The 23,409-nt window shown below is 46.6% G+C and overlaps 1 protein-coding gene across 2 annotated transcripts in view; it reads right to left on the bottom strand.

The window, feature by feature from the left end:
• The window catches only part of AKR1A1 (aldo-keto reductase family 1 member A1), a 428,825-nt gene that overhangs the window by 3,301 nt on the left and 402,115 nt on the right, over nucleotides 1–23,409 (bottom strand). For both annotated transcript variants that reach the window (XM_069642381.1, XM_069642380.1), the window contains exons 6-8: nucleotides 22,762–22,961; nucleotides 15,310–15,382; nucleotides 2,893–2,979 (exon numbers count right to left, since the gene is read on the bottom strand). In XM_069642381.1, coding sequence (XP_069498482.1) covers nucleotides 2,893–2,979; nucleotides 15,310–15,382; nucleotides 22,762–22,961 — 360 coding nt within the window. The remainder of the gene's footprint in view (nucleotides 1–2,892; nucleotides 2,980–15,309; nucleotides 15,383–22,761; nucleotides 22,962–23,409) is intronic.

Below are 23,409 nucleotides of genomic sequence, written 5' to 3'. Positions count from 1 at the left end.
TCTCTTCCAGGCACCATGGTCCTGCATCCACTTGTGCTCTGAGCCAGACCTCATTGCTGGGCATTTGCCCTGCGGCCTGCCATTTCCTGCACCCTGACTAAATAGCTTTTGTGTTGATGTAGCAGTGTGCCTTGCTTGAAGAAGCAGGAGAAGGTTTTGAGACAGGTGAGTCTCAATACAAACTCCGAAACCTGGGAAACATTGGAAGAAAGCTTTGAGACTTCCAATTCCCGCTACTGACCTCAAACCTGTAGAGACCAGTGAGTGGCCTTGGGATTTCTGAATGTCACTGCAAACCCTGAGACTGTGACAAGCCTGAAGAAAGCCTTGAAACTGTTTAGCCTCACTAACATCATGCAACCTGTAAAGAGGCTGCCAGGGCTCACGCCTGACCCTAAACCTGTGAAGAAGCTGGAGAAAGCATCTCCAGGGCAGGCCATGCGTGGAGGTCTTGTGCTTGTTACTAAAATCATGAAACCTGTAAAGAGGCTGCCAGGACTCACGCCTGACCCTAAACCTGTGAAGAAGCTGGAGAAAGCCTCTCCAGGGCAGGCCATGCGTGGAGGTCTTGTGCTTGTTACTAAAATCATGAAACCTGTAAAGAGGCTGCCAGGACTCACGCCTGACCCTAAACCTGTGAAGAAGCTGGAGAAAGCCTCTCCAGGCAGGCCCTGCGTGGAGGTCTTGTACTTGCTACTAAAATCATGAAACCTGTAAAGAGCCTGCAAGGACTCACGCCTGACCCTAAACCTGTGAAGAAGCTGGAGAAAGCCTCTCCAGTGCAGGCCATGCGTGGAGGTCTTGTGCTTGTTCCTGTCGCTTATCCTCTTTCTCTTGTAGCGACTGCGTCCCCAGAAGACATAGCGGGTAAGTGGCGATGGAGAGGAGCCTGAATGCCAGGAGGAAAAGCCATGAAGGGAAAAGAAAACCTCAGTTTGCTATTGTGATTTTCCTTCAAAGCGAAAATGAAAAGGAAGACTGGCTGTGACATGGCTGGAGAGTGTCTGAAGAAAGTCTAAGAACTGGATAGCTAGTACAGGAGGACTACTGGGAGACATGAGGAGGTGGTGCTGGAAGACTGAGGAGCTGGTTAGAAGAAGGCAGGGGTTAATGCACAGTCCAATTTTGTACTGGATAGCCGCAGCCCTTCCTCCTGTAAACCGGAAGTGACATCCAGCCACTTTGGATTGAGGGCTGCACGCTTCATCCAAGAGATGAAGCTGACGGCCATGAGGACATGGGTGGTCATAAAGTTATGGGAGCCGCTTCACGGTGCCCAGACCGTGCTATCTATTGACCCAACAATGCGGTCTTTGAGACCCCCACCAGGAAATATGCGCCCCACTCTGGCCACGGTATGAAGTAACTGCTAGTGGAACAATGATCCCCAACCCGGAAGACACATGCTCCAAGATACCATGGGGAGGGAAGGGGCCGAGCTTGGGCAAGACATGACAGAGCCTTGATTCTATTGCGTCTCACTACTGATCGTGAACCTGTGAAAAGGCTCGAGGAAGGCGTGAGACCGCAGAGTCTCGCTACAAACCTAGAACCTGATCCAGTGAAGACCAAAGAAAGACTGCAATAAAAACGGATCGCTAATGAGTGAGATAGTCCTTACTTTTGATAAAGAGTCGCACCATATCTCTTTGGCTTCTCGTATATTCTCTCAGTGCAGTGAATAAGGAACGGGAAATGTATGCATATAGCTTTCTGCATTGTCCTTCCTTTATAAACACTGATGGCTTTTGGCTATGCTGCTTAGCAGGTAACCAAGTGTCCCTGATTATAGCCTTAATGAAACAGTGGATGGGTATTGATCAGAAATTGATCCAGCAAATGAGAACAATGATTGCGTAAAAGAAATAATACCTATAAGGGAACAATTAATTGGATGATTATACTTTTTAGGACATGGAATAGCCCCGTTTACAATTTTAGTGCAATACTTGTATGTAAAATGTGCTTAATGTGTAACGCTGTGTACAATATTTGATGTACTGATGATTTTGAAATGTATGTGTGGAATGTTTAATTTTAAACTGTTATCAGACTAATTAAAAACCTATATATTCAATCAGGCATGCATCACACTACCCATTGGCAGAAGGTCTGAGTTCAAGGTCCTTTGTATAGCACTCAAAGCTCTATGGGAATGAAGATCTTTTTTGGTGGATCCATCATATAAGTAAATAAATACTCTCTTTCTTGCACCCTCAGGTCCGTTAAGCTCCAGGTTTGTAGACCAGCACACTTTAACCATGCAAGGATCAGCGGCCGAACATTTTCAGTCTTAGCGACCGAACCCTGGAACACAATCCCCATGGAACTGAGCACCTTCTAAGATCATCTTCCATTTAGGATAAGGTTGGAGCCCTTGCTGTTCTCTAGATAATAAATAGCCATCTCCTAACCCCCCATTGAGTGATGTGTTCAGTGAAGTGCTTCCAGGTGTCCAGGCACTATAGAAATGTTGCTTTACATACCATGCCTTAACTCCTGAGGATGCGACACCAAATTATCCCTACGGATATTAGACTCCATCAGAGGTTTCATACCATATTCAATTTCACCCCACAATAGCCACACTTCGCGGCATGCTGGATGCCGCTCCATTACATGGAAAAGGAAGATGCTGAGCTGCGTGTCTGTTTGTTCTGCTATATCTGGCATGTATACCTCTGCTCTCGCCGGTGCAGCACATCACCTCATTTCCTCATTAGGTGACATTGGCAGCACAAGACTCTACTTTGGTCCTCCCACATTTTATCTGCGTATCTTCTCATTTCCTCTCTGCCTCGTTCTGCTGCTTCCCGTGCTTTGCAGACTCCTGATTGCTATCAGATTATGAAATGCCAGAGCGGCAGCTGAGCCCCCATAGCAGGATATTACCGTGATCACGGGGACGATATACCGCCAGTTCTTATTGAGGGACCCGATCTGCTTCATCTCGTCTTCTGTGAGGCTGAAGTCAAAGACCTGCAAAAAAGAACCGAAATACATACATTCACTTGGAAATAAGGATTGAGGTTGGCCTAGCGTGGGCTGGTTTCTATTGGCAATACCAAACGATTAAACGAGCCTTTTGTGTTTTTAGCACCCCCCGTGTATTCCTTTAGCACCCCCTTTCCCATCCATGTTATGTTATCCTGCATTGGCATAGCACCTCCTGCCATAGTTTGTCAGAGAGGCGAAGGAGGAATATGATAGACCATTCAGTAGTGATAGGGAGAAGCAAAGTAGGGTAGATTATAGTAGGGATGAGGGCGAGGGGTGGATAAGATGCTCAGGAAGGCATGAGAATGATATATTGGCTGCAGCGCAATTAGATCTCATATACTGTTAACAGGATGGGGCAACACATCTCTTAGACCTCCAACGTTTAATGTAAATCCCCTTGTTGATATTGGGGTTCCTAGCAGCCCCTGCTGTTCCTGTGTCTGTATCTGAATTCCCCTGGAGACCAGAGAGTTAAAGTCTTTGTTTTCATGTTGAGCTCAAGACATCAGTGACTCCTATTGGTCGGCTTCTGTGTACCTCAGCGACCTAAGCATCCCAGCATTGGGCAGAGCGGCACTTGTCAGTGATGTAACAGGGGGAGGAACCATGGGTGACCTTTAAAGGGGGCGACTGGAAGAACGTTGACAGTTGCTCTTGAGAGTTGGTGAAAGAACAGAGGTCCTGGTAAGAAAAGAAATCATTATGTTGCATGACTAGACTTTTTCCCTGGCAAAACACCCGGGCTGCCTCTGCCTAGATGGAAAGGCTGATCCCCCCCTCTCACAGAATAGCCCTTCAAGAGAGCGCATAACTTGGTGTTATCCCGGGACTACCCCTGAGGATTTGGGGCTTCGGTCAATGGGGAGCTGACTTACAGATGGACTAATAGATAACAGATTAGGAGTTTGTGTACAGTCGTGAGGGTCCTTAAACCCCTCAATCACCCTCAATTGAATGTTATGCTGCCACTTATGAGTAGGCTACAGCAGAGTAAACCCACACTCCCCCGGTGACTGTTTCCTATTTGCTCAGTGTACAAGCCTATCACCATGCTGTTGCTCCCTGGATTTTACTAGTGTGCCACACCTGTGCTCCTGAATGAAAATGGTGACACCACTTTAGCACTATTCAAACGGAGATCCTAGAGTGCCAAACAAGTGCTCCTCAGTGAAAGTGGCGGATCTCACTAAAGTGTTATCCTATCACCATGCACACCGGTGATCTTGATTGATAATGGCACTGGCCTCTAGAGTGCTATCCTAGTTCTGTGTCACAGAGTGCACCACGGGTGCTATTCAGTGGCAATGGTGATGGTTACTCATGCTCTATGCTAACACAGATCTTGAGTGTCCCAGCGGTACTCTTGACTAAAAATGGTGATGGTCAGTAAGGTGCTATTCTAACACTGTTTCCTAGAATGCCCCACCAGCAGTACCAAATGAGCATGGTGATGGTTGCTAAACTGCTACTTTCCAACGATTGTTCCAGGGTGCCACGTGCACGCTCCTGGATCTGAGAGTTTTGATAATATGAGGTTTGGTGCCATGGCGCAGTACAGGTGGTATGTGGAGAAAGAAAGCCCTTGATGCCCTCCCTTCAAAATATTGTAGAGAATGAGGCCCCCTCCATACCAAGACAAGAATAGAGTTGCATCTAAATATGTCCTCTTAGACCGCTCACCTGCCTTCGACACAGTTGACCACCAAATACTACTCTCCCTCCTCAGCGACAGAATGGGCTTCTTGGGAATTGTCCTAAAATGGTTTGCATCCTACTTATCCGATAAGCCCTAAGTCGTACAGATGAGCTCATTCAGATCCAACCAACTCCCAGTACTGTCTGGGGTTCCCCGAAATTACATTCTCTCCACAATCAACTTCACATGGAACCTTCGGGAAGTCTCCTAAATGATCCCAACATAGCCACCCATCAGTACGCTGATGACACTTAGCTGTACTTTAAGGTCAGTGGCCCAAAGACATTGCTTGCCTTTGTAAATACCTGGCTACTATCTAAACACTATCCATAACTTAAACTGAACCCTGCAAATTTGTCCTCCTCGGTCAACCAGCTAAACAACAACTCGTTTAACAATGGCTGGATGACATGTGCCTGGAAGGATTCACCCTTCAGCTGTCCAACTCGGCCAAATCCTTGGGTCTCATTGTTGACAGTAGTTTTTCCTTACAAAAACACATTGCCACATAGGCACAAACCGCATGGCAACAGATCCAGACACTACCCAAAATCAAACCCTTAATTCCCCCAAACGAGTTCCATACGGACGGCCAACCCATCATTAACTCACACATAGATGGGGGAAATGTCCCACTTACTGGGATTCCAGCTGCATACCTGCCCCCCTCTCAAAGCAGCACACAATGCTGCAACAAGCCTCCTTACAGGTGACCGCAAATTTGACCGTATCGCTCCAAAATTGCACACCCTTCACTAGTTTCCCTCCCCGGCATGATCATATTCAAAATTGCATGTATTAACTACAAAGCAGTCTCAAAAGGAACACCAACCTAGTTGGGGGCTAAGCTACACACCTCTGGAGACTCTGTGCCTACATAGCAAAACTATCCAAAGGTTGGAGTCTAAGCTAGCCCACAAAGAGAAGACTTGCAAACAGTCCTTCTCCTGCCTCACCCGACCATCTGGAACTCAATCCTGGTAGAGGCTTGAATTGCACCTACCATCCTCCAGTTCTGCAAAACACTAAAAACGTGGCTCTTTTAACAATACCTGCCGGACGCATAAACATCCCTCTCTCCCTCCACCAACAGTACTGCGTTACTGTACAAAATGCCAAGCCCAATTCTGGTACAATTCTGTTGTGAAGTGCTCTGCTGCTCTTGAGCTGGGTTTGCGCTATAAGCCATAAAATAAAACAAAATAAAATATGCTTTTGGTAATTTTGTACGTAAGGTAAAAGTAATTGCTATGAAAGCATAATGTACACATAGAACTAATGTAATTCTATAGTCCAGTCTGGAGTCATTGGTATCTAAAGAGAAATTAATAGGGTACCTGCCAGCTGTGAAGGTAGGTGGAGGCACATTCTTGCCACTGTAAATGCCACACCTTCACCTGGTTCCATAAGAGTATAATCTTACTGTGCCACACAAAGTTTAATCTCCGGAGACATCTACCTGCCCTGTTGCCACATATTATGTTCAGTGGGGTTCATTTAAGAGTGTCGCTATTGATCACTGGGGGGGGGGGAGTTGCACCTGTTAAGTCTGCTCCTGAGATTTTAGGTGTTCGCATGTTGAAGGCCACCGGCGGGACTGCGGAGGGACTCTGACGGAGGGCATCACAGGGATGTGCTTCGTATAGCTGGGATGTTGCAACTGAATTCTTGTTTTGGTAAAGCCGCACTCACTGTCTACTTTCCATGTCATAGATGTGCGCTCACCATTTCTGCTGTTATTATGGTGAGGGGAGGAGGGCGCTATTTATATATAGCGATGCAACAGTTTTCAGTGATGCTCCCAAATTAAATCTTAACTCACACACCACCACTAGTTCACAACAGTAATTTTGAATATAAGGAGGCTCGCTTCCATGCGAAGCTTAAAGGGAACGTTCAGGAGAAGTGCTCTACCATGAGTTAAGGCTTCATTTGTAGTGTAATGCACTCTGCTTTTATTAGGAAAATATTTAATTTGGCATGAGTGATTGCATTTTAACATTTAGGGAATGGTGCCACCACACAGAGTGCATTGTCCACACGGGTGGAGCTGAAGGGGGTGTGGAAATACTCTGCTGGGGGTGTGGTTCTCTGACAGAACTTGTAAAGAACAAGAGACCATGCTGCCATTGTATTTTTTGTGATTGATTGTTTGTGCATACAGTAACAAATGTAAGGGTTCAGCAGCACTCCAAACCAGTCAGTGGTCATAACAGAAAATTAAACATTGCATTGGTGATCTCTGAAGAAACAGATCATTGGTTTTAATGAGTGGACCCTTTCCAAGAAGGAAGAACATTTTAAGAAGCAAAAAGGTGTACTTTCTTATTGTACATTGGGTATTTTTCATTTTGAAAGATCACTTTCAGTTTATATTGTAGTGATAATAGGAATGTTACTCTTGTCTCACTGAACAAACCTAGAATAAGCATAAAAACGGATTCTCATAAGGTTATGGTTCCAAGATGGACAGTATTTTACACTCCTATTTTATTTTAAATACCCATATGAGAAAGAAGACGGGGACAAACAGCATCAAAGAGAGTCCCTGGCTGCCTTGCATAAAAGGAATGATGGCTATGGGGATATGAGAACAACCCCAGCTCTTTACAATGATGTGTCTGTTAAAAAGGTTGCATTGTTAAAACACTAATAATCATGTATTATATTCAGCACCTTGACCATGCCCCAGCAATGCACACATGGCTGTGATCATGCTCCTGGGTTATATGCAGCACCTTGACCGTGCCCCAGCAATGCACACATGGCTGTGATCATGCTCCTGGGTTATATGCAGCACCTTGACCGTGCCCCAGCAATGCACACATGGCTGTGATCATGCTCCTGGGTTATATGCAGCACCTTGACCGTGCCCCAGCAATGCACACATGGCTGTGATCATGCTCCTGGGTTATATGCAGCACCTTGACCGTGCCCCAGCAATGCACACATGGCTGTGATCATGCTCCTGGGTTATATGCAGCACCTTGACCGTGCCCCAGCAATGCACACATGGCTGTGATCATGCTCCTGGGTTATATGCAGCACCTTGACCGTGCCCCAGCAATGCACACATGGCTGTGATCATGCTCCTGGGTTATATGCAGCACCTTGACCGTGCCCCAGCAATGCACACATGGCTGTGATCATGCTCCTGGGTTATATGCAGCACCTTGACCGTGCCCCAGCAATGCACACATGGCTGTGATCATGCTCCTGGGTTATATGCAGCACCTTGACCGTGCCCCAGCAATGCACACATGGCTGTGATCATGCTCCTGGGTTATATGCAGCACCTTGACCGTGCCCCAGCAATGCACACATGGCTGTGATCATGCTCCTGGGTTATATGCAGCACCTTGACCGTGCCCCAGCAATGCACACATGGCTGTGATCATGCTCCTGGGTTATATGCAGCACCTTGACCGTGCCCCAGCAATGCACACATGGCTGTGATCATGCTCCTGGGTTATATGCAGCACCTTGACCGTGCCCCAGCAATGCACACATGGCTGTGATCATGCTCCTGGGTTATATGCAGCACCTTGACCGTGCCCCAGCAATGCACACATGGCTGTGATCATGCTCCTGGGTTATATGCAGCACCTTGACCGTGCCCCAGCAATGCACACATGGCTGTGATCATGCTCCTGGGTTATATGCAGCACCTTGACCGTGCCCCAGCAATGCACACATGGCTGTGATCATGCTCCTGGGTTATATGCAGCACCTTGACCGTGCCCCAGCAATGCACACATGGCTGTGATCATGCTCCTGGGTTATATGCAGCACCTTGACCGTGCCCCAGCAATGCACACATGGCTGTGATCATGCTCCTGGGTTATATGCAGCACCTTGACCGTGCCCCAGCAATGCACACATGGCTGTGATCATGCTCCTGGGTTATATGCAGCACCTTGACCGTGCCCCAGCAATGCACACATGGCTGTGATCATGCTCCTGGGTTATATGCAGCACCTTGACCGTGCCCCAGCAATGCACACATGGCTGTGATCATGCTCCTGGGTTATATGCAGCACCTTGACCGTGCCCCAGCAATGCACACATGGCTGTGATCATGCTCCTGGGTTATATGCAGCACCTTGACCGTGCCCCAGCAATGCACACATGGCTGTGATCATGCTCCTGGGTTATATGCAGCACCTTGACCGTGCCCCAGCAATGCACACATGGCTGTGATCATGCTCCTGGGTTATATGCAGCACCTTGACCGTGCCCCAGCAATGCACACATGGCTGTGATCATGCTCCTGGGTTATATGCAGCACCTTGACCGTGCCCCAGCAATGCACAAATGGCTGTGATCATGCTCCTGGGTTATATGCAGCACCTTGACCGTGCCCCAGCAATGCACACATGGCTGTGATCATGCTCCTGGGTTATATGCAGCACCTTGACCGTGCCCCAGCAATGCACACATGGCTGTGATCATGCTCCTGGGTTATATGCAGCACCTTGACCGTGCCCCAGCAATGCACACATGGCTGTGATCATGCTCCTGGGTTATATGCAGCACCTTGACCGTGCCCCAGCAATGCACACACGGCTGTGATCATGCTCCTGGGTTATATGCAGCACCTTGACCGTGCCCCAGCAATGCACACACGGCTGTGATCATGCTCCTGGGTTATATGCAGCACCTTGACCGTGCCCCAGCAATGCACACACGGCTGTGATCATGCTCCTGGGTTATATGCAGCACCTTGACCGTGCCCCAGCAATGCACACACGGCTGTGATCATGCTCCTGGGTTATATGCAGCACCTTGACCGTGCCCCAGCAATGCACACACGGCTGTGATCATGCTCCTGGGTTATATGCAGCACCTTGACCGTGCCCCAGCAATGCACACACGGCTGTGATCATGCTCCTGGGTTATATGCAGCACCTTGACCGTGCCCCAGCAATGCACACACGGCTGTGATCATGCTCCTGGGTTATATGCAGCACCTTGACCGTGCCCCAGCAATGCACACACGGCTGTGATCATGCTCCTGGGTTATATGCAGCACCTTGACCGTGCCCCAGCAATGCACACACGGCTGTGATCATGCTCCTGGGTTATATGCAGCACCTTGACCGTGCCCCAGCAATGCACACACGGCTGTGATCATGCTCCTGGGTTATATGCAGCACCTTGACCGTGCCCCAGCAATGCACACACGGCTGTGATCATGCTCCTGGGTTATATGCAGCACCTTGACCGTGCCCCAGCAATGCACACACGGCTGTGATCATGCTCCTGGGTTATATGCAGCACCTTGACCGTGCCCCAGCAATGCACACACGGCTGTGATCATGCTCCTGGGTTATATGCAGCACCTTGACCGTGCCCCAGCAATGCACACACGGCTGTGATCATGCTCCTGGGTTATATGCAGCACCTTGACCGTGCCCCAGCAATGCACACACGGCTGTGATCATGCTCCTGGGTTATATGCAGCACCTTGACCGTGCCCCAGCAATGCACACACGGCTGTGATCATGCTCCTGGGTTATATGCAGCACCTTGACCGTGCCCCAGCAATGCACACACGGCTGTGATCATGCTCCTGGGTTATATGCAGCACCTTGACCGTGCCCCAGCAATGCACACACGGCTGTGATCATGCTCCTGGGTTATATGCAGCACCTTGACCGTGCCCCAGCAATGCACACACGGCTGTGATCATGCTCCTGGGTTATATGCAGCACCTTGACCGTGCCCCAGCAATGCACACACGGCTGTGATCATGCTCCTGGGTTATATGCAGCACCTTGACCGTGCCCCAGCAATGCACACATGGCTGTGATCATGCTCCTGGGTAAGGCTCTCATAACCAGGACTAATGTCTGGCAGAGGGACTCCTAGGACCCCCCCCCCTTGTTTTTTGCATAATTTAAATAACTTTGGGTCTCACTCTAAGGGGAATCTAGACATGGACTCCTTGCTCACTATTCTTAGAGAGGCACATGTCTGGGTTTGCTGTGGGTACGCTTGATAAGAGCAGAATTGCTTAGCATTTCTGTTAGTACTCTTGTTCAGAGGAGAATTGCCTAGCATTTGGGTGATAGACTGCCCTAGGCAAGACAAGGACTGATATGTTTTGCATATTTCTCCTCTGTGAAAGATAGTGAGCTAAAGAATCTGGGTAAGACACTTGTTACCAGGACTAATATCAGGCATTGGGACTCCCAGGACAACCATTGTTTTTTGCATAATTTAAGTAACTTTGGGTCTCACCCTAAATTACTAGGGGAATCCAGACATTGACCCATTTCTCACTATTCTTAGATAGGTACAGCTCCATTGCTCACTATTCTTAGGGAGGCACAGCTCCACCCTACTGATAAGGCCCAGCCAGATTGAAACATGTGTCTGTGGTTGCTGTTGCCAGCCTTTCGTGCTGGACTGCCCCAGGGCAGGACAGAGACTGATATGTTTTGGATATATCTCCTCTGTGAAAGATAGTGAGCTAAAGAATCTTGGTAAGGCTCTCGGTAACCAGGACTAATGTCCTGCAGAGGGACTTCCAGGACCCCCTACCCCCTGTTTTCTGCTGCTGATATGCAGCACCCAGACTGTGCCCTAGTAATGCACACACAACCGTGATCATGCTCCTGGATTATATGCAGCATCCAGACTGTGCCCTAGTAATGCACACACGGCTGTGATCAGGCTCCTGCATTATATGCAGCACCCTGACCGTGCCCTAGTAATGCGCACATGGCTGTGATCATGCTGCTGCATTATATGCAGCAACCTGACTGTGCCCTAGTAATGCACACACGGCTGTGATCATGCTCCTGGATTATATGCAGCACCCTGTCTGTGCCCTAGTAATGCACACTGGATTATATGCAGCAACCTGACCGTGCCCTAGTAATGCGCACACAGTTGTGATCATGCTCCTTGATTATATGCAGCACCCTGACCGCGCCCTACTAATGCAGACACAGCTGTGATCATGCTCCAGGATTATATGCAGCACCCTGACCATGCGTTAGTAATGCACGCATGGCTGTGATCATGCTCCTGGATTATATGCAGCACCCTGACCGTGCCCTAGTAATGCACACACGGCTGTGATCATGCTCCTGGATTATATGCAGCACCCTGGCCATGCCCTAGTAATGCACACACAGCTGTGATCATGCTCCTGGATTATATGCAGCACTGTGACCATGCTCTAGCAATGCACACACAGCTGTGATCATGCTCCTGGATTATATGCAGCACTGTGACCATGCCCTAGTAATGCACACACAGCTGTGATCATGCTCCTGCATTATATGTAGCACCCTGACCTTGCCCTAGTAATGCAGACACAGCTGTGATCGTGCTCCTGGATTATATGCAGCACCCTGACAGTGCCCTAGTAATGCACGCATGGCTGTGATCATGCTCCTGGATTATATGCAGCACCCTGACCGTGCCCTAGTAATGCACACACGGCTGTGATCATGCTCCTGGATTATATGCAGCACCCTGGCCATGCCCTAGTAATGCACACACAGCTGTGATCATGCTCCTGGATTATATGCAGCACTGTGACCATGCTCTAGCAATGCACACACAGCTGTGATCATGCTCCTGGATTATATGCAGCACTGTGACCATGCCCTAGCAATGCACAGACTTCTGTAATCATGCTCACAAATTTCACTTGAAAAAATAATTAGCGCTGGTCAGTGGGCACATTTATAGATGTATGCTGTGCAGATATGATTTTCCTGCGGGTTTAAAAGGCTAGCAGTAGGATTTCAAGATTGGTACAAACACATATGGCAATTATGATTTCATCCACACTTTTGGTTTAAAATACCACGGGAGAGGGAGATGGGTTGACAGAAATGGGAAAACCTCATTTTAAAGGTCTCAAGAGAAATGGCGGTTTTCCAATAAAAAGAAAATCGGTCAAAGTAAATCTGTCTTTTTCTCTTGAGATCTTTTAAAAAAAGGTCATTTCACTTAGAACCCTCAGTTCTACTTACATAGAAAGCCTCTGTTTAAAGTTCAGGACAGCCAGTTGCATGAAGGGACCTTCTAGAAATATAGGTCAGGGGTCTGGTCACTCCACTATCAAGCATGGCCTTCCACTCTCCAACATAGGTCACAGTCAGTGTTTAGACCTTCCTAGCAATAGTCAGCTCCAACCAGATGCACTCTCAACAATCTCCTCTGGTATTCCCTTGCAGCTGTCAGATTGTAAATTGCAGTAGCACTGTTTTGATGGTAAAGTTCAGCAGCTCTGTCTCTTCCTCCTAGTAGAGTTCCCCTTATATAGCAGCAATGACACCACCAATTTGACAATCTTGCGGGGAGTACCCTGCAAGAGGTCACACAAAATACGATTGGACAGTTACCCTTTTCTCTCCTCCCACACCCAGCCTCCCAGTGAGGGTTGGTTTAGGGGTCGGGAGCAGACATATGGCAGCTTAACAAGCCCCATTTGTTTCATGTCAAATTTTTGCAAAGATGTAGTTATGTGGCAAAACTTCATACTTTTACTAGCAACTTCCACAACATATTTATTTTCCTTTTCAGTCAATCATGGGGAAGTAAATAAGATGACAGCCAGGCCCGCACCATTTTGAACGGCCATGTGGCAATTTTCTGCCGTTTCCATAAAAAGCATAACAGTTATGATTATGTAATTTATTACCCATATTCCTAATTGTATCCTTCACCTGTTCACCAACACTCACATTTGGTACATTTTTAACATCAGCCCGATACCTAGTTTAACTGGCCATTACAGTTCCCTAACTCGTAGGTGTATGAATTTTATATCTTCAAAACTGCCTGTAAATTACATCCTTATGGTTGCTGGGAAAAAGGTCTAAGTTATAATAGTCCTTTTAAATTAATCGTAAATCTGTATGTCCAGCAAATGGGAGATCTTTTTCATCCAGCACAGCCATCTGTCTCCCTGTGCCAGCCTGTGACCAGAGTTTGTTTATGAATCTCTTTGAAGTTGGTTGTTTGTTCTTTAAGTTGAAGTTTCAGACTCCCTTAATTGAATTGCCTTAATGGCTCCCCTTTTCACACCTACTGTTGACATTGTGGTCATGCATCGGCCAGGCGAAATGATTCTGCAGAGACAGCCAGTCTAAAGAACACTGGGTTTGCCACACCTGCCAGAGCAAGCCACATTTTATTGCAGCTGTAAACACCAGGATGCCAGCCTTCCAGTGTTTAAGTTCCTTGTGACATGTGTCCAACAGCCAGCAACAGGGCAGACATTTTCCCATGGAACACAAAGTGGCTTTTCAAATGTCACTGGTATCTTGTATGCAAAACATAATATACATCACTTTTTGTGAACTCACACTGTTTCTTTTTCCCTGACATTTTTTCTGTTAGCAGTGGTATATTTTTCACATGTAAACTGCAAATACACATGCAAAGAGGTTTTTGGGGTCAGTGTTTAAAAATCCTACTTTTCAGGTGAAAGGGACTTTCAGTTTTCACGTGCAGCCTCAAGCAAAGCAGTTTTTGTGTCAGGGCTGAAGACATCCTACTTTTCACGTCAAAGTGCCCTTTGATTCTGTATTCTTTTGTGGATTGAAATTCTGCTTTTCCTTTGGTAGTGACAGTAGGCCCTTCCCACATTGCTCTTCAATTTTACTTGCAAAGCCAGTTTTGTGTCAGTGTTGAAAAATACAGCTTGTTATGTGAAAAGGACTTCAGTTTGGGGCATTTGAATGCACCCCACACTCCACTAATGCACACACTGCTGTGATCATGTGCCTGGATTATATGCAGGGCTCTGACCATGCTCCAGTAATGCACACATCGCTGTGATCATGCACCTGGGTTTCATGCAGGGTTTGGACCATGACAAGAGTGATGTACACATGGCTGTGATCATGCTCCTGGATTATATGCAGGACACTGACCATGCCCCAGTAATGCACACATCACTGTGATCATGAGCTAGGATTATATTCTGGCCTTTGACCATGACCGAAGCGATAACACATGGCAGTCATCATGTCCCTGGATTATGCGATGGACTTTCCCCATGCCTCACTATTGTACCAAGGCTTACCATCACGGCCTCAAACATGTATGTAACTAAGGCATAAACCATCCACAGTACGGTGTGCAAGGCTTGGGCCATGTCACTAGTAATGTACACAGGGCTTTGGCCATGCCCACATTAATGTACATGGAGCTTTCAGTCTGTCCACAATAAGGTACATATGTGCTGCCTATGCTCCCAGTAATGTTTACCAGTCCCTGATCATCCCCACACCCCCAGTAATGTATGTTGGGACCTGACTATGACCCCATCATGGGCACGGTCCTGACCATGCACCCTGTAATGTACGTACAGCGCTGCTCTTGGAACCAGTATGGAATCCAGGACCATCGCCATGCTCCCAGAAATATATCCTGGGCATCCCCAATATTGTGTGCTGAGGTTTGACTGTGTTCTCACATCCCTAGTAACATTTCATGGGCCCGGCTTCCGCATGTGCGAGTGATTTACACAGGAGCCTAACCATTTCCTCATTAATGTCTACAGGGCACTAGCGATTCTCTGGGCAATGTATCTAGGCCTGGATCATGACCCAGAAAGATGTACCTGGACTGTTTGCTCTTACCTGGAAGTTCTGATCGATCCGGGAAGGAGTCACACTTTTGGGAATGCAGACCACGCCACGCTGTACTTGCCACCTAAGAAAAAGGGCAGAGAAAAGGAGACACTCACAACATATCCGAACATAGCTAGAGCCTTCTCAATAGGGTTGTAAAATTCCTAACCCCCCCAGAACCCTCTGTAGAATATTATACAGATTTTTTATTTTTTTTAGAAAGAGAGCAAGGTCTTTGCGCAGATCAGAAATGCTGTACAAGAGGACAATAACACGAGCAGAGAAATCCTTTGCAGACACACAGGCAATCCTACTAGGGGACAGTTAGACACTACAACATTTGTTAGGACCCATTCCAGATGGTGAGAGTTCAGGGAAAGTATAATATTAATTGGGAACATCTGCTAAATCCTAAATACTGAAAATGGCTGAACACCCCGAACCTCACTGGAACGCGTTTTATCATCCTGAAAATGTCTTGGGCAGTCTGAAACAATGCAAAAAGTGTGTTTCTTGCTTTAGCTGTACTGTGTATTTTATTTTTGTATCAATGTGACTAGCGCCTCGATACCCAAGGGTTCAGTGCGCTGCAACAAATGCAAAAATAAATAAATAAACCATTCCGAATGTTCTGAACATGCATGTAAAGGCTTGACACGGGGCCTCATTACGACCCAGGCGGTAAATTACCGCCTGGGTCGTACCTTTACCACCATGGCGTAAACTACGTTTACGCCATGGTGGTTGGCGGACTTACCGCCCCATTCCGGGGTTGGCGGGGCGGTAAGTCCCCAATCCCCATTTACCCTTCCCCATTCCCATTTTTGCCCCATAGGGCATAATGGGAGTGGGGAAGGCGTTAATTACGCCAACGTAAATTACGGTGGCGTAATTAACAACATGGTCCCTTAGCGCCATGGATTTTAACACCTGCTAAAAGCAGGTGTTAAATCCGCCATGGCGCTAAGGGACCTCGGAATCAGGCGGTAAGGGTCGGCGCTGTTTACGCCGCCGTAAACTCCTTACCTCCTGGGTCCTAATGAGGCCCACGGACTGGAATATGGTGAACTAGGCTGGAACATACTAAACCTCAACGGAACACAATGAATAAGCCTGAAAAAGGCTGTATAATACTGAGAGGAAGAGCATGCACTAGCCCAATGACTGAGTTCAAGCTGTAAGCTCAGTCTTGATTTATTCAGCACCCCAGTGATTATAGTAAGAGCGTAATCTAGAACATTAGATTTCGAAATGTTAGAATAAACAGATGTGTCTAAATCTTTATTTATCTCTCTTGTCCAAGCAGGATCAAAGACTTTATTTTACACTATGGACCAGGTTCTCAAAACCTTTATTTGGCACATTTGATGAGATGCAGGAGTAAACTTATCCACAAATGTATACGGGGATACATTCTGAACCTTTCATGCATTGTCTTTGAATTTGGAGAGCATTGCTGTAAACCGCTTTTACCCCACCTTCATTTCTTTTCTTCAAATGAAGATAGAAACACCTTTTTTCTAATTCACAGCACTTCCCTAGGCACAGGCTCTTGACACTAATGTGTGCAAGGGAGCAGCAAGTGCATCGTTTGCTCTCATATCCAGCCCCCCTAAAACACACAGGTGACTTTTGAGAATACGGTTACCTCTGCATTTCAGAAATTAAGGCAAATGAAAAAAGCTCTTCCTCTGCAATTTGTTCACTTTAGTTTATTTTTGAAAATCTGGCCCTGAGATTCCTATGTTCGATCTGTAGTGTTGCATAGAGAATAGTATTTAATCTGAATAGACATAGAGGATCCTTGAGCTGATAGAGCCAAGTTTGCATTAATGTATGCAAAGTATAATTGTCATAACTAATGAAGCCACTTGCCCTGAAGAAGCGCTAGGTGTGAAACATGTGTCGACACTAATGAAGATCAGTAGGCAAGAACATTCTCTGTATCATTTTCAGTCTAAATTTCCTAATGTGTGATACGGTTGTCCGTAATTATCAAACATATGGTGAATTAACCCACAGAAAACAAGCATTGGCCAATTAGTGATTTGAACATAGATTAGTGACTGATAACTTCAGTGATTAGTACCAGTGTATCAATAAATCAACACCAAGTTGCATAAGGAATTTAATAATTGAGCTAGCGCAGGTTTTTCAGGAATTCATTCTCTCTTATGTCTGACACATGGTTGAGTGCCTTCATTGATGCAACAGTGAAGCTTAAGTCGGCTTTGTAGATCCCACTAAGGACAGCAAATGGAGATGATTCCCTTGCACCCTGGAAGCCTCATTCTGAACCCGACTGGAATGTTCTGTATAGGACTGGAACATTCGGACCGACGCTGAAACAATCTGAACCTGGCGGCTATAACTTGCTCCAGACAACATTCTGAACCCGATTACAAAATATTATGCTAGACAAAATTTCTGGAGGTTGGAATGTTCTGAACCTTACAAGAACATTCTAAAAATCATAACATTTCTGATCGAATGAATCAGATTCTGATTCTGAATGGTGTATTGAGGTGCTGTCTCTTTAAAGCTGCTGCTTTCTCTGCTGGCTAAAGTCAACTGCGATACCTCATAGCACACTCTCTCCCTCTGGCTATCCCAGGGGCCTGCTCTTTAATTCTCAGCTGCAGGCCTGCTGCATGTTCTTTTAGCCAGAACCACTTCTGTTCCCAGGGATGTTAAGGAAAATGTCTCTGCAATGATTTTCATCAGACCATAGGCTAAAGCCTAACCCCCTCTCCAAAGATGGTCTAAATGCCCACTTTTGCCAGTGACCGGTTCTGCAGCAGAGCATAGTGCTGTACCCGACGCAAAGCTCTGGAGAGGGTCGGATCTCTGTGCTTAGTGCAAGAGTAGGCACTACCCTAGAGCACCTGAGTGCATTACTATTAGACAACAATATTTTCATGGGTCTAATCCTAGGGTGTCTAGCACCAATTCTTATTACCCTTGTGTGTTTGATAAACATTTGATGCTATCAATATCTTCCCTACAGATGTATCACTTAGCAGACCTGACGCCGCAGGGTGCTTTTCTTTTTTTTTTGTATTACTTTCTTGTCCCCCGCAACACCGGACTCCCGTTCCTGCGCCCACGGAGCGGGATGGGACACCCCTGCGACCCCTGCTCTGCTTGTGTGCAGTAATGAGAGTCAGTATTTTGTGCGCCTCCAAAGTCGCAGTAACTGCGGGGGCTCAGTACAGAGGGTGACACTTTTGTACATTTCCCTACTGATATCTAATGGATTCGTACAATGATATAAAAAACAGAGCTAACGGAACGTACGAAGAAAGGTTAATACACAGCTGGGCCGATAACAAGTAACACAGAAAGAATGACAGCTCAATCAGGTAAGAGCTGGATTTAGTGATATGCGGGTACACCTGCACTCACAGGTTCCAAAACAGTCAAGTCCAAGTAATTGACTACTGCTGAGATAGCTAATAGTAACACCAGTTAACAGTGGTCAAAGTGAGTGAGAACGACCGGGAGCGGTGTTCCACTACTTTTAATTTTTACTGTTAACAGCCCCACTACTTTTTGCAACCATTTTCACCATTCAGGAACTGTTCTCTGTGGAGCTAAAGCACACTTCTCCACTTTACCACAGTATATCAGTTACAGCTAAACTGAAATCTATTTCAACTCAACTGGCTGTCACCAGCATGACTACAACCCATGAAAGATGTGTTGCACGTTGCTCCTTTCCTTCATACACTGTTCCTGCCAGAGTCGCAGTTCCACTACTTTTTTAAGTACACTTCTATCACTGTCTGTTAATAAAGCGCTTAGGAATGGGAGAATTCTGGCATGAAGCACTATGCAAAGATGTGATATTATATATGTTAGAGAATGCTACAGCAGATAAAGATTGACAGGTTCATCCTAACATATTCTCCGCTCTACTCTTAGCACCACAGAACACAGGTGGCCTCCATGTCTACAGCAGCGTATCTGCTAGTTTAAATACCACTTGATTGCATCAAATCACGAGTTCAGATTTCTTTAGATTATTTCCCAATGCCATTTTCTATGTACCCCATGCAGTAATAGCAGCTGCAATCGCACGTAGCCCCAGGTTTGAGGGCACTTCGCAGCTGATGTCCTGGACTGCAGGGGCGCCGAGTACACAGGTGCTCTGGGGCCCAGGCATACGCCGGTAGAATCAATTCAGGGCTGAACACCCCCCCAGCCCCCCCCCCCCCGCTATTTGCCGGAGAGAAGACGCAGTTTGGATGGACCTTTGTTTTGGGCTCCATCCATGCTGTGTCTCTATCTCTCTGATACTGAACGCAGCGAACATTTCAAACAAAGCCCTCCCCAAGCCCTCTGCTCTAGGCATAGCCTCATATTGGTGGCTGGGCATGGAGGGGAGGGCTTAGGGACTGGCCACCGAAGCAATGAATATTTTGCTTCCGGTTCACCCACAGTTTAAGGCTAAAGGAGCAGGCCCACGGGACATAACGCCAGCTGAAGCAGAAAGAAGCACGTCCAGAGAAGTCGATAAGCAGGTACGTTTAATATATATATATATAATTTTTTTTTTTGGGGCATTTTGCCCCTTTGCTTCCTTTGCTCGCTGCTTTTTGTCTTCCCCTCATGGCCCGCCATTCTTCTATTTACCCAACACCTCCTACCCCACGCTCTGTTTTTTCCCAGTCATTTAGTTGAATTGCCCTCCCAGTGATCATCCGCCCCGGAACATCGCTCCCCTCTACACTCACCTACACCGTTCCCCGCTCCCCATCAACCCTGTGGCTGACACTAAAGCAAACCCCCCCATTGGCCATAATCAGTGGTGAAAAACAGGAACTAGTGTGGCTGCATCCAAAATGGAGGGAGCGGGGCTTGGGGTTACTTTTGTAGGACTCCATTTAAAATTGTAAAGGCAAAGCTACACGACGACTGGCAGGCTGTTTTCAAGCATGGGATGTAAATCCTGCTAGAATCTATGCACTAGAACGCCATATACTTACATTTTTCTTGAAATGTTGTGACTTGCGCTTTTGCCTCTCCTAAATTAAATGTAGGATTACACATCCCAGAATTCCACACGAACATACAATATTGGATGGCTATTTCATGCATGGAATTCAGAACTTGAGAGCTTTATGTGATTCACGTATGGCGCATGCGAGGAGTGCGTGTTCACAACTGGGTAGACTGGCTTTGGCTGACGAGAACTTGGGAAAAGTCTGAGGGATGGGTTCCTTTTGAATTCAGTCAATTACAGAGACAATTGCAATGACATCCGCAGAGTACAGAGTGTTTCTGCATTGAGTTCTGAACAGGTGTTGTGTGTGTTTAGTGTCCCTTGACCTCAGGAATTGTGCAAATAGCTCAGCCTAATGTTTAGCCATGGCCCATGCGGTCTGTTCAATAGCTAAACACTGGTTTTTGGTTCCCCTGGATGTAGGATGCCAGAGACCATCAGCTTCCTTGTGGAGTTAAGTCTGTGTTTTCATAGATTTTAATTCCATCCCAATCTGAAGTTCTTTATGCCACAAGAAAAAGCATTGGGCTACACTGGAAGTAGCAGCACTTAGACGCTGACCGGTACATACATTTTTGACAGTTTCTTGCCAGTTAATAAATCTCACGATTAGGCTGTGTTGGGGATTCCCTGCTTTTACCCAACTTTATTAGTAACTAGTTGACACATGGCAAGAACAAGTTCTTTAAATATTGTGGATTTATTTTTTATGAATTGATATGATGGTTGAAAATGTATGACCTGATTCATGGAATTTTTTGCACGGTGCAAAGTAACTACTAATCCCAGAATGCAAGATAATGGCAACCTAAAAAATCCAGTTAACCCCATTGTACTTTCAGTGATTTAAGAAATGTAATAAAAGAAATTGTGTAATAGACAAAGGTAGATATGCAGATTCTTTGTCAAAAACGTACAGCTCGTTGGTATGATGTGTTGGTGCTCACTTTAACTATCACAGATTTGCAAGGTGGTGCTTTGCAAGCTTTTTGAGTTGGATATGTTTCATCATGCATATGAAAGGTTCTGCCAGTGATAATAGAAATGTGTTTGAAACCTGCGGTCCATAACGATCTGCAGAGCCACGGACCCTGTGTGTGTGTCTGCCTAGCTGTGACTTGGGAAAATTAGCAGTGCTTGAATGTCCCGCCTGAGCCGAGTCTATAACAATCAATGGTTTTTTCCTCATTAATTCTGGAATTGTCATGTTACCTGCATATTTGCAAAGTGCTAAGAGGTCAGAAAGCACCCACCTGCCCTGTCTTTCCTGGTCCCCTGGTCTTTTCAAATTTGAACCACTGCCCCCAAACTCACCTACAACGTTCCCCCACACCTCATTAGTGGTGAAAAAAGGATCTAGTGTGGCTGCATCCAAAATGGAGGGAGTGGGGCTTGGGGTTACTTATGTCGAGTAAGGGCGGGGGTGATCAGGGTCACACACCTTGCCTCAAATTGTTGGATTTCAAGGTCGACAGTAATGTCTTACAGAGTTCACTTACAAAAAACACAAATTGCATAATAAAGTCACATGACAACATGTAAAACATGTTAAACCAAAAGAAAACATTGTGGGTGGCTTTAATTTTCACATCCTGAATGGTAAACTACTAATCCCAGAATGCAAGATAATGGCAACCTAAAAAATCAAGTTAACCTCACTGTATTTTCAGTGATTTAAGAAATGTAATAAAAGAAGTTGTGTAATAAACGAGGATAGATATGCAGATCCTTTGTCACAAACTTACAACTCGTTGTTATGATGAGTTGTTACCATAGCTTCAGGTGGGCATTTAGACCACCTTTGGGTTGATGGTTATGCTCCGGTACGAAGGGTATGATGTAGATCATGACAAAGCACTGTTGTCCTTCCTTTTAATCAAGAAACTTCTTTACTTGTTTTCCCTGGAATCAGGAACCTTTCTTTGGTGTTGGTACTCCACCTTGCAACTGTACCTTCTGTTTAGCGAGCATGCTGTTCTCCCATCCTAGTTGTGTTGCTCTGCATTTTGAGGGCTGCTACAACCTGGATGATTACAGAGGGGTGGAGTAGGGGCAGTGATGGCTTACTGGAACGCAACTGGAAGGCTTGCATCTCCTTCTTACTTGACTATATGCAGTACATGCTAGCCAATGTTTCCATTGTTCTGCGCCCCCCCCTTGCACCAAGTTGGCGACTACATGCAAATGCGGTCATATAACTGCTGGTGATGTCCCTTCCCTAGATTTGGGCACCCCCGCCCCCGGGAAAGTCATAAGTAGGCTCCCCTGATGGACAGAAAACACTTCACGTTGGCAACCCAATGTACTTGCATGGCTTCGCATGACTGCAGTGCACTCTGCATAGTGGGTTATACAAGTCTGGTCCTCCATGCACCCATCCATCCAACCACAACCATCCACCCATCCTTATACATGCATGTGTTTCGCAGACCGCCCTTACGTGATGCGGTACCCACCGGATGAGGATCTGGGCAGGCGATTTCCCGTACTTCTCTGCCAGAGATTTCACATCCGGCTCTTCTAGCAGCACAGGTTCTTCCGGGTGCTTCCACATCCGGTCCGGCGAGCCCAGTGGGCTGTATCCTGTCAGTACAATCCCACGCGCCTTGCAGTGCGCCAACAGCTCGTGCTGGGCCAAGTAAGGGTGACACTCCACCTGGGATTCAAGGGGACAACAGGGTAAGTGACTGCATGACAGCATGCATAGTCAGTGAAACCTCTCACCACGGCCCTGCACGATATGACAACAATCCTGCCGTGTGCTCTGATCTTCAGTGTCCTGGATCAGGGATTAAACCCCCATGAACTCAGAATCAGTAGGAGTTCCCAACCCCTTAAGTGCCACGGACGAGTATGCTCATCCTTTTTGCATAGACTTACATAATAGCCTGGCACTTATGCCAACATTAGCCTCAAGATACAAGGGTGTAAATGAGCTTTCTGATGCTATTCAGGTGCGCATGCAAACCACGCAGAAAACGTCCCCCCACCACCCATGCCATGCAGTCTGCCCATTGCCTGCTTGCATCAGCTATACGGTACATTCTGCTAGGTCTCCAGCTCTGTTTGTTCTCACACTATCGGTATCCCCCTTTATCTAGCCC

This window comes from Ambystoma mexicanum, chromosome 1q, assembly GCF_040938575.1.
Source record: "Ambystoma mexicanum isolate Mex_15411 chromosome 1q, UKY_AmexF1_1, whole genome shotgun sequence".
In the NCBI taxonomy this organism is placed as follows: domain Eukaryota; kingdom Metazoa; phylum Chordata; class Amphibia; order Caudata; family Ambystomatidae; genus Ambystoma; species Ambystoma mexicanum.
Note: the sequence above shows the minus strand (reverse complement) of the source record. Positions and strands in the feature narration are given on the sequence as shown.